At 34.3% G+C, this 13,371-nt stretch overlaps 1 protein-coding gene across 1 annotated transcript in view; it reads left to right on the top strand.

Annotated features, from left to right (window-relative positions):
• Nucleotides 1-13,371, top strand: part of ctif (CBP80/20-dependent translation initiation factor) — a 152,020-nt gene that overhangs the window by 104,479 nt on the left and 34,170 nt on the right. Inside the window, exons 10-11 of the mRNA XM_056446694.1 lie at nucleotides 5,790-6,306; nucleotides 9,939-10,238. Of these exons, the coding sequence (XP_056302669.1) occupies nucleotides 5,790-6,306; nucleotides 9,939-10,238 (817 nt within the window). The remainder of the gene's footprint in view (nucleotides 1-5,789; nucleotides 6,307-9,938; nucleotides 10,239-13,371) is intronic.

Below are 13,371 nucleotides of genomic sequence, written 5' to 3'. Positions count from 1 at the left end.
AACACCTCTCTAGGTAGACGTCCAAGAGGCATCCGAAACAGATGCCCGAGCCACCTCAGCTGACTTCTCTCGATGTGGAGGAGCAGCGGCTCTACTTTGAGCTCCTCCCGGGTGACAGAGCTCCTCACCCTATCTATAAGAGTGCGCCCTGCCACCCTTCGAAGGAAACTCATTTCGGCCAATTGTATCCGAGATCTTGTCCTTTCAGTCATGACCCAAAACTCATGACCATAGGTGAGAGTAGGAATATAGATTGACCGATAAAGTGAGAGCTTTGCCTTTCGCGTCAGCTCCTCTTTTACCACAACAGACTGGTCCATCGACCGCATTACGTCTGCCGCTGCACCAATCCTCCTGTCAATCTCACTTTCCATCCTTCCCTCACTCGTGAACAAAACCCAGAGATACTTGAAGTCCTCGACCCGGGGTAAGGACTTTCCTCCAACCTGGAGATAGCAAACCATCTTTTTCCGGTAAAGCACCATGGCCTCGGACTTCAAGGTGCTGATTCTCATCCCAACCGCATCACACTTGGCAACAAACCGCCCCAGTGCACACTGAAGGTCCATGTTTGATGAAGCCAACAAAACAACATTGTCTGCGAATAACAGAGATGAAATCCTGTTGTCCCCAAACCGGACACCCTGCCAGCCCAAGGCAGCATCTTGAAATTCTGTCCATAAAAGTTATGAACAGAATTGATGACAAGGGGCAGCCCCGCCGATGTCCAACATGCACTGGAAACAAGTCTGACTTATTGTCGGCAATGCGAACCAAACTCCTACTCTGTTCATACAAGGACAAGACGGCCCTTAACAGAGCGCCTCTGACCTTATACTCCCAGAGCACCCTATACAGAATGCCACGAGGGACACGGTCGAATGCCTTCTCCAAGTCCACAAAACACTTGTGGACTGGTTGGGCATACTCCCATGAAACCTCGAGCACCCTGGTGAGGGTATAAAGCTGGTCCAGTGTGCCGCATTGCTCCTCCTGGATCCTAGGTTCAACCATTGGCCGGATCCTCCACTCCAGTACCCTGGCATAGGCTTTCCCCGGGAGGCTGAGGAATGTCATTCCCCTATAGTTGGAGCACACCCTCCGGTCCCCCTTCTTAAAAATGGGAACCACCACCCCAGTTGCCCAGTCCAGAGCTACTGTCCCTCCTATTACATCCTATGTACATCCTATTATTGTGATTCATTTTTTTGAAAGAAATTTACTTTTAAAAGTGTCTCGTTTCCTATGGGGTTAGATTTCTGCCAAATAAAATCTAGTTGTTTGTACAGTTAGCAAATTTCCTGAATCCAAATATGTCTTTTGGGGGAAAAGCATAAATTGTCAGATTTGAAGTTGTCAGAGCATGACATCTCTGATAATTTAAGCGGCACGAAACACATTTTCTGAGATGTTGACAGTCCCACGTTGCTAAAAACACAATAAGGACACACATATTTCACAAATAAAGTGAAAGTTCTTTGTTTTTGCATTATTAATTCAAGACTTGGTTCAAACCAATCAGCGCGCTCTATTGTGAAAGGTGCAACTTCATTAATATGCATAATAGCTATGATGAAAGTTTTCACCGGTTACAGTGTTCAGACGGCAGAGAGACGCCACGTTGTGTTGCCAACCGTTATTAAAACAAGTGAAAGAGTTATTCTGAGACACGTGTCATCAGTGTTGTGTTTAAATGTCCTACAGCGACGGTTTTGTTTCCAATACCCCGCTATGAGAGCGCAGCTGGACTCGCATGTGGATTACAGTGGTCTGCTAACACGCGCCAGGAATGCGTTTGTAAGGAACTTTTTTTTTTCACTCGAGAGCTTTTAGCAACTGCGAATGATGAAATCCAGATTTGCCCTCGTCTTCTTTTAAAAAAGACGTCCTGTCTCTATAGATTTGGTAAGTGCGTGTGATCGGCGTTTTTTGTTTATCTTTATTCAGAGGGAAAGTTAGTTCGTATCGTCAGCAGTATACTTTCAGTTTTTAAAGACAAACCTTAGTCAAAATGATTTAGTTACTACGTCTACAGTTAATATCACTACAATATTATGGACTGATCCACTGTAAATGCTGCTCTCCGAATGTTAACTTGTAAACACCTCAATCAAACTATTTCCGTCTGTATTTGTGTTGCCTCTGAAAATCAGCGCATGCTCGTACTGAAACTCCCCTTTACATGCAAACCCTTCCCTATTCGACACCCCCACCTAAACAAAGCTGTACTCACCCACTTTCCAAACTAGAGGTGTGAAATAACCCTGCTGAGACGGGGGTTACGTGACCCTTTAATGATGCGTGCTAACAGACTGATGTTAATGCATGCAGACACACATACACACACACACCGCACATACAGTATGTATATGTACACATGTAATGTACACACTGTGAAGCTCATAATCCAGTGCTGGTTGGATCATCCGTCAGTCTGGTGCAAACATGTTTAACTGTTGACTCACATCTGCAGAAAATCATTACACACACACATTAACACGTCGTGAGTGGCTACAGTTATTATTAGTCCATCATCGCTGTTACTATTGCTCATATTTGGGGTTGAGGCCTGTTAACACCAGAAATGATTATGTATAAGCATCCACACATATTAATCATGGCAATATTAAGTCGTCTGCTGCTTTAAATGCTCATGTCACATGGATTTATTTTATTGCAATGATTAAAGCTGTGTTGTTATTGTTCTAGTCATCATCCTTCAGTTAGGAAATCAAGCATATAATATTAAGTCATTCATTGTGTGTTTATCGACATGCATTCAAGATCGATCTGAATTCATTCTTTTACTCGTTCATTCATGCATTACTTTGTATTTTTATGTATTTTTCTTCTTTTAGTTTTTATTAGTGCATTTGTATGAATGTGATTTATCATTTGAATTTTTCATCTGATGCGTTTATGTACTTATTTTTGGATTTTTTTAAATGTTTTGTTTGTTTATATCTTTGTATTATTTAAATGTATTTCATATATATATATTTATATTACTTTTTGTTGTTTTTATTTTTATTGAGTTTATGCATTTGTTTGTTTGTTTGTTATTGTGAATTAATTTCCTCGCTTTATTGTTCATTTTACTGCATTTTTGTGCCTTTATTTAAATCTTTACATTCACTTCTATATTTGAGTATTTTTTTATTTCTTTACTTTTATTTCTTTGGTTTATTTTTGTGCATTTATTTATTTGTTTATTTAATTTCTTAGAACATTCATAAAATTAAGTGCAGGCAATAGTCATATGAGAAATAATTAACTAATTAGTGAAATAATTAGTTTATCAGTTTGTGTTGCGTTTTATTTTATTTTATTCTTTTCTATTTTATTTTATTCTGTTTTCTATTCTTTTTTATTCTATTCTGTTTTATTCTATTCTATTCTGTTTTACTTTATTTTATTCTGTTTTATTTTATTCTATTCTGTTTTACTTTATTCTATTTTATTCTGTTTTACTTTATTCTATTTTATTCTGTTTTACTTTATTCTATTTTATTCTGTTTTACTTTATTCTATTTTATTCTGTTTTACTTTATTCTATTCTATTCTGTTTTACTTTATTTTATTCTGTTTTATTTTATTCTATTCTATTCTGTTTTACTTTATTCTATTTTATTCTGTTTTACTTTATTCTATTTTATTCTGTTTTACTTTATTCTATTCTATTCTGTTTTACTTTATTCTATTTTATTCTGTTTTACTTTATTCCATTCTATTCTGTTTTACTTTATTCCATTCTATTCTGTTTTACTTTATTTTATTCTATTCTGTTTTATTCTATTCTATTCTGTTTTACTTTATTTTATTCTGTTTTATTTTATTCTATTCTGTTTTACTTTATTCTATTTTATTCTGTTTTACTTTATTCTATTCTATTCTGTTTTACTTTATTTTATTCTGTTTTATTTTATTCTATTTTGTTTTACTTTATTCTATTCTGTTTTATTTTATTCTATTCTATTCTGTTTTACTTTATTCTATTCTATTCTGTTTTATTTTATTCTATTCTATTCTGTTTTACTTTATTCTATTCTATTCTGTTTTATTTTATTCTATTCTATTCTGTTTTACTTTATTCTATTCTATTCGGTTTTACTTTATTTTATTCTGTTTTATTTTATTCTATTCTATTCTGTTTTACTTTATTTTATTCTGTTTTATTTTATTCTATTCTATTCTGTTTTACTTTATTCTATTTTATTCTGTTTTACTTTATTCCATTCTATTCTGTTTTACTTTATTCCATTCTATTCTGTTTTACTTTATTTTATTCTGTTTTACTTTATTCCATTCTATTCTGTTTTACTTTATTCCATTCTATTCTGTTTTACTTTATTCTATTCTGTTTTACTTTATTCTATTTTATTCTGTTTTACTTTATTCCATTCTATTCTGTTTTACTTTATTCCATTCTATTCTGTTTTACTTTATTCTATTCTGTTTTACTTTATTCTATTCTATTCTATTTTATTCTGTTTTACTTTATTCTATTCTGTTTTACTTTATTCTATTTTATTCTGTTTTACTTTATTCTATTTTATTCTGTTTTACTTTATTCTATTCTGTTTTACTTTATTCTATTCTATTCTGTTTTACTTTATTCTATTTTATTCTGTTTTACTTTATTCTATTCTGTTTTACTTTATTCTATTCTATTCTGTTTTACTTTATTCCATTCTGTTTTACTTTATTCTATTCTATTCTGTTTTATTTTATTCTATTCTGTTTTATTTTACTTTATTCTATTCTGTTTTATTTTATTCTATTTTATTCTGTTTTACTTTATTCCATTCTATTCTGTTTTACTTTATTCTATTCTATTCTGTTTTACTTTATTCCATTCTATTCTGTTTTACTTTATTCTATTCTGTTTTACTTTATTCTATTCTATTCTGTTTTACTTTATTCTATTCTGTTTTACTTTATTCTATTCTGTTTTACTTTATTCTATTCTATTCTGTTTTACTTTATTCTATTCTGTTTTACTTTATTCTATTCTGTTTTACTTTATTCTATTCTATTCTGTTTTACTTTATTCTATTCTGTTTTACTTTATTCTATTCTATTCTATTCTATTCTGTTTTACTTTATTCTATTCTGTTTTACTTTATTCTATTCTGTTTTACTTTATTCTATTCTGTTTTACTTTATTCTATTCTGTTTTACTTTATTCTATTCTATTCTATTCTGTTTTACTTTATTCTATTTTATTCTGTTTTACTTTATTCTATTCTATTCTGTTTTACTTTATTCTATTCTGTTTTATTTTATTCTATTCTATTCTGTTTTATTTTATTTTATTCTGTTTTATTTTATTTTATTCTGTTTTATTTTATTTTATTCTGTTCTATTCTGTTTTATTTTATTTTATTCTGTTTTATTTTATTCTATTCTATTCTGTTTTATTTTTATTTTCTTTTATTTTATTCTATTCTATTTTGTTCTGTTTTATTCTATTCTATTCTGTTTTTATTTTATTTTACTTTTTTGTTTTAGTTTTATTTATTTATTTTATTCTTTTTTATTATATTCTATTCTATTCTGTTTTAGTTTTATTTTATTCTGTTTTATTTTATTGTTTTTTATTTATTTATTTTTTTACAATACTTGTACCCAGAGTTCCTCTGCAACCACATAACACTCTTGACTACCGCTTTGATTACCAGTCCTCCAACACCTAACAATACCTGCCAACAATGCCTTGCAACCACCTAAAACAGTTGTCATTGACATTGTCATTCAACAGGCTCCTTTTATTGTTGTTTTTTTTGTAGGAAACAGCAACGCCTGCCTGGAGGAGGAGGAGGAGGAGGAGGAGGAGGAGGGACTGGTGGGAAATCTCCAAATCCTCAACAGCAGCAACAAGGACTTCAGCCGCAGCAGCACCAGCCGACCAATCAGACGCAACAGCCCAACTCAGACCACCAATCAGGAGCTGGCTTAAAGCAAAGTGGGCGGGGTTACCAGGGCCAGCAAAATCAAGGTGTGCGACAAAGCGGCCCTCATCACGGATACAGCCAGAACCGCCGCTGGCATCAAAACCCAAAACACCAGACCAACTGCTTCAGTCAAGGACCTTCAGGGGCCGATAGGGGCCCCGCACGCAATACCAAAGAGACAGAGAATGTAAAACAGGAGGAGCCGGAGATCCACATGGAGAAAGGAGTGAAGGATGAACCGAAAGAAGAGGAGAAGAAGAAAGAAGACAAGCAGGAGGAGAAAACGGAGAGCGGGAAGATCTGCTTACTGCAGTCGTCCAAAGAGAGACTGAGGAGGAGATTAAAAGACAAGGTGATTGTTGAGATATGATATTTTTTTCAAAAATGTTGTTTAACAGAGTAAGGAATTTTTCACAGTAATTCCTCTAATATTTTTTCTTCTGGAGAAAGTCTTATTTGTTTTATTTCGGCTAGAATAAAAGCAGTTTTTTAATAAAAGAATGACTGGATGGATGATTGGTTAATTGACTGTGCAGGAGGATGGGTAGAAAGATGGATAGAAGGATAAATGGATTGAAAGTTGTATAGAGGAATGGATAGATTGAAAATGAAGCATGGATTGATGATGAATGAAAGCTGGATGGATGGAAAGTATAATGGATAGAATAAAAATAAATCGATGAATGCATTGAACAAAATCTGATAGATGGATTAATTGATCAACGAAATGATGAATTGATCAACAATTAATCAATTGATTGATGAATATAATGAAAGAATGATGTATGGATAAAAAGAATGATTGATGGATGGATAGATGGATGAATCAATTAAGTAGATGGGTTGAATGAAAGGATGGATTCATTTAACGGCTGGATGGTGGATAAATTGAAAGGAAAATGATGTACTGAAGGATGGATGGACTGATGTTTCCATTGAATGAAGTGATGGCTGTATAAATGGACAGAATGAAGAACTATAAATGAAATGAAAGAACGGAATGAATGAAATAATAACACATCTGAGAAGAATGTAAGATGGATAGGTTAGTAGATAGATGGATTGATTGATGTAATAAAGCAATGGAATGATGATTGAATGAAGGAAATAAACATGAATACATTTATGGATGGAATGAAAGAATGATGAATGAGTAGAATGAAAGAAGCATGAGTATTGTAAAGTGAATGAAAAGATGGTGGATGGATGGATGACATGACACGATAGAATGAATGAATGATGGTTGGATAAAATGAAGGAAGAATGGATGGATGTATGGATGAATTAATTGGATGGATGGATGGATGGATGGTGGATAAATTGAAAGGAAATAATGGATTGAAGGATAGATAAATTGTAAACTGATGGATGGATTGATGCTATTGAATGAAATTATGGCTGGATGAATAAACCGAATGAAAGAACTATGTTGGATAGATGAAAAGAATGTAAGATAGATAGGTTAGTAGATAGATAGATGGATGGAATTGACGTAATGAAGCAATGGAATGATGATTGAGTGAATGAAAAAAATCGTGAATATATTTATAGGTAAAATGAAAGGATGATGAGTGGGTAGAATGAAAGAAGGATAAATTGTAAATTCAATGAAAAGATGGTGGATGGATGATTGATTTGAATGGATGCATGGACATGGTCGAATGAATGAATGATGATTAGATAAAATGGAGGATGGAGGGATGGATGATTAATTAAATGGATGGATGGACAGATTGAAAGGAAAAATGATGGACTGAAGGATGGATTGATTAAAAATCGATGGATGGATTGAACTATGTTGGATAGATGAAAAGAATGCAAGATAGATAGGTTAGTAGATACTGTAGACAGATGGATGGAATTGATGTAATGTAGCAATGGAATGATGATTGAATGAATAAAAAATTTTATAAATTTATAGATCAAATGAAAGAGTGATGAGTGGGTGGAATGGAACAAGGATGAATTGTAAATTGAATAAAAAGATGGTGGATGGATGGACATGATAGAATGAATGAATGATAGTTGGATAGAAGGAAAGAAGAATGGATGTATGCATGGATGAATTAATTGGATGGATGGATGGATGGATGGATGGATGGATGGATGGATGGAACAATGGACAAAAGGATGGATGGTGGATGAATTGAAAAGAAAAATGATGGACTGAATGGATGGATGAATTTAAAACTGGTGGATGGATTGATGAATTGAATGAAATGATGGCTGGATGAATGGACAGAATGTAAGTACTATGAATGTAATGAAAGCACAAAGAATGAATGGAATAAAGATGGATGGATGGATGGATGGATGGATGGATGGATGGATGGATGGATTGAATTAATGGATGTAATGCAGCAATGGAATGATGATTGAATGAATGAAAAAACATGAATACATTTATGGATGAAATGAAAGAATGATGAATGGGTAGAATGAAAGAAGGATGAATTGTCAAAAGAATGACAAGATGGTAGATAGATGGATGGATGGACATGAATGAATGAATGAATGATGGTTGGATAAAATGAAAGAATAATGGATGTATATATCTATGAATTTATTAGATGGATGAATGGAATGATGGACAAACAGATGAATGGTGAATAAGTTGAAAGGAAAAATGATGGACTGAAGGATGGATAGATTAAAAACTGATGGATGTATTGAATGAAATGATGGCTGGATGAATGGACAATGTAAGAACTATGAATGAAATAAAAAATGGATAGATGATGAGAAGAAAGAGGGACGGACGGACAGACAGATGGATAGACAAAGACAGATAAATGGATGGATGGATGGATGGATGCCGGATAGATAGATAGATAGATAGATAGATAGATAGATAGATAGATAGATAGATAGATAGATAGATAGATAGATGGATGGATGGATGGATGGATGGATGGATGGATAGATGGATGGATGGATGGATGCTGGACGGATAGACGGACAGATAGACAGAGACAGACAGACAGACAGACAGACAGACAGACAGACAGACAGATAGATAGATAGATAGATAGATAGATAGATAGATAGATAGATAGATAGATAGATAGATAGATAGATAGATAGATAGATAGATAGATAGATAGATAGATAGACGGACGGATGGATGGATGCCGGATAGATAGATAGATAGATAGATAGATAGATAGATAGATAGATAGATAGATAGATAGATAGATAGATAGATAGATAGATAGATAGATAGATAGATAGATGGATGGATGGATGGATGGATGGATGGATGGATGGATGGATGGATGGATGCCAGACAGACAGACAGACAGACGGATGGATGGATGGATGGATGGATGCTGGACGGATAGACGGACAGATAGACAGAGACAGACAGACAGACAGACAGACAGACAGACAGACAGACAGACAGACAGATAGATAGATAGATAGATAGATAGATAGATAGATAGATAGATAGATAGATAGATAGATAGATAGATAGACGGACGGATGGATGGATGCCGGATAGATAGATAGATAGATAGATAGATAGATAGATAGATAGATAGATAGATGGATGGATGGATGGATGGATGGATAGATGGATGGATAGACGGACAGAGGGACAGACAGACAGATAGATAGATGGATGGATGGATGGATGCCAGATAGATAGATAGACAGACAGACAGACAGATAGATAGATAGATAGACAGACAGACAGACAGACAGACAGACAGACAGACAGATAGATAGATAGATAGATAGATAGATAGATAGATGGATAGATGGATAGATGGATAGATGGATGGATGGATGGATGCTGGACAGATAGATAGATAGATGGATGGACGGATGGATGCCGGACAGATAGATAAATAGACAGATGGATGGATGAATAAATCAAATAAAAGAATGATGTATGCATGTCTAAGTGTGTAGAATAAATGCATATATAAATAAACACTCACTATTTGTCAGTGTTGATGATGCCTGTTTTCTGATTGGCAGGAAGAGGTTCCAGTGGCGACGGCTGGCCCTCAACGCAGCCGAATGGATCGATTATTAGAGATCCTGAACAGCATGAGGAATAACAGCAGCGGTGTGGAGGCGCAGCTCACAAGCTTCATGGAGGAGGCGCAGAACTCAGCCGAATCCGAGGAGACGCTCAGCCAGATCGTGCAGACCATTTACCGCAAGGCCGTCAGCGACCGGAGCTTCGCCGCCACCGCTGCCAAACTCTGCGACAAGATGGCTCTGTTCATGGTGGAGGGAACCAAATTCCGCTCACTCCTACTGAACATGTTACAGGTAAGAACCAAACAAAAATAATCACTATTTCCTTTCATGTAGGCAAACTAGCTTAATTTAGCATATTTTAAAAAATTAGTTTAAGGGACATTTCACCCCAAAATGAAAACTCTACCATCATTTACTCACCCTTCAGTTGTTCAAAAAAGTTTGAACAAAACAAATAAAGATATATATATAGTTTTAAATCCTTGTACCTGGTACCCATTGACCTCCATAATATTTTTTTCAACTTTGCAAGGCAACGGTAACCAACATTTTTCAAAATATCTTCTTTTGTGTTTAACAGAAGAAAGAAATTCATAGAGGTTATGAGAGAGAATAAATGATGAGGTATTTTTAGTTTTTGCATAAAAATTCCTTTTGATAGTTACATTTGTGCAGGGAAAGACTACATTACCCATGATGCTTTGCTGAAAATCCACCAATGAGGGTCGAAGCGCACCATCAAGCTCCACCCGCTCAAATATAACACCACAAATGCCACAATCAACTTTCTGTACACTCTCAAAACACTTTAATATTCTTTTATATACAAATGTTTAGCAATAAACCTGAAGTGGAGTAGTCAACAATTGAACAGCTATAAATGAATAGTGCTGTCAGCAGTGCCTCATGGGATTGTAGTTCTCTCCCTTACTAATAGAAATTCACAGAGTTGTGTTTTTGATCAGTTTTCAATTTGAAGTCTGTAATGTTGTGATCTCGTAGCTTCTTGTTTGGTTTAAAAAACAAAACGAGTTTATTTTTTTGAAAAGCCTATTGAAAACTACATTACCCATGATGCTTTGCTGAAAATCCACCATATAACACCACAAATGCCACAATCAACTCTCAATACACTCTCAAAATACTTTAATACTCTTGTATATACAAATATTTAGCAATAAACCTGAAGTAGAGAAGTCAACATTTGCACAGCTGTAAATGGATAGTGCTGTTTGCAGTGCCTCATGGGATTGTAGTTCTCTCCCTTACTAATAGAAGTTTACAGTGTTGAATTTTTGTCCATTTTTTTTTTCGAAGTCTGTAATGTTGTGATCTCAAAGCTTCCCGTTTGGTTCATAAACAAAACAAAAGTTTATTTCTTTTAAAAAGCCTATTGAAAACTACATTACCCATGATGCTTTGCTGAAAACCCTCCATATAACACCACAAATGCCTCAATCAACTCTCAATACGCTTTTAAAATACTTTAATGTTCATGTATATACACATTTAGAAATAAACTTGAAATACAGTCAACATTTGAACAGCTGTGAATGAATAGTGCTGTCTGCAGTGCATCATGGGATTGTAGTTCTCTTCCTTATTAATAAAAGTTCACAGTGTTGTTTTTCTGACCCGTTTTCAATTCGAACTCTGTAATGTAGTGATTTTGTAGCTTTGTCTTTGTTTTTAAGCCTACTGAATATAATACAAACATGTAAAATACTTGGAAATAATAATGGAAAAAGTGGGCGCACACTAAGTGCACACTATTCATTTGCAAGGACCAATCAGATTGCAGGATTTTACGGAAAGTGGTTCTTCACCTGTAGAAAACCACTCCTTGGTTCCTGTTTTGTCATCTGTGGTGTCTCTGTTTCTGCTCTTCCTCTTTTACTGAAGTATTTGAGGATGTGACTCATTTATTCATTCAGCTCAGTGTTTCCTCATTGGACTGCTGGGACTTTCAGGCCCTGAATGTTTTCACCTCGTTTAGAAATGAGGAGTTTGTCAAATCACTGTTAAAAGCCAGTTCAGACTGAAGTTCTGTCATCATTAAATCATTCTCATTTGCAGGAAATCCTGGCTGCAGGTTTATCCTCATAACTCCAAAGATCACACAAAGGTTATGAAAGTAGCGCATACTTTTAATATTCTGTTGTAAAAACACGAAGAAAAAAGTAAAGATGTTTTGATGAATTTGAATGCTAATCTGGGATGTGTTTCCCAAACACTGACATAACTTGTTGCTGAATTACCATAGTACATGCATCATTTGTAAAAGGTATGAAGTAGTGATGAAAGTTTTCCAAAAGCGTAGTTTCTCTGTCGCAGATCAGTCGTTTGAACCATGTTAGTTATAATGTAAAACGTTCATAATGACGCTTAACTTACATTTTTTTGCTTTGTTTTGTACATATTACTGTTCTACATGCACACACGTTTTTTAAATTATTAGTTTTAGTAAAAGCATGCATTCATTTTCCATATTAATTTAAAAGTCACATATGGGCCTGTATTTGTGTACAGATTTATGGAGAATATTCAGTATTCTGTTCTAAAACATAAAACCACTTAAAATAGCTAACACATAGGCTAATCTTTTTTGTGTCTTATAATCTTTTATAATGACTACTTTTATTTATATGTTGCCATATATTACATTTAGATAAAAAATATTGTTATTATCATTGTTGTTATTATTAAGTAGTAGGGGTCTGACAAGATGCTTACTCCACGTGATGAGACGAGACATGAGATTGGGTCAGAAGAACGAGATGAGATTTTTACAAAATTTTTAAATAATGAAATATATGAATGGAAACTAGACTTTTATTCAACTGAAAAAAACACAACACAAATTGCAAAACTATTTAGGTGCTTTTTTTTAAATAATAAAAAAAAAAAAAAAAATTAAAAGTAAAATAATTAATATTAATATTATATTAATTAATATTATATTAAAAGTAAAATAATTAATATTATTATACTTCTATTTTAATGAATTCTATGCTGTAAACACTGCTAAATATTTAGATATAAACTCCACTCTCCCCTGTAGTGTTTCACTTGAGAAACCAAACTCCTTAACACAAATTGAACTTAAAAAGAAAATATAAGTAGCATAAACATGCGTTTCTGTGATAATAATGTGATGAGTCTCTAGGAGTTCACTGTGTGTGTGTGTGTGTGTGTGTGTGTGTGTGTGTGTGTGTGTGTGTGTGTGTAACCCCGCCGGTCCTACGCCACCCAACTTACTCCGAGCTGGTATTGAACCGGCAACCTTCCGCGTGGGAGTCGGTTGCTCTACCAAGGAGGCTAAAGAACGTGGCCTATAGCGTCTGTCGCTAGAGCACCTTTAGAGGTCAGAGGAGTGAGGTTTACCTGCACAGCACTTACTAGCTGGCCTCCGTTACACTCATCC

Source organism: Danio aesculapii, chromosome 21, assembly GCF_903798145.1.
Source record: "Danio aesculapii chromosome 21, fDanAes4.1, whole genome shotgun sequence".
Lineage (NCBI taxonomy): Eukaryota > Metazoa > Chordata > Actinopteri > Cypriniformes > Danionidae > Danio > Danio aesculapii.
The sequence above is the reverse complement of the archived record's forward strand: the minus strand, read 5'-3'. Positions and strand labels throughout refer to the sequence as shown.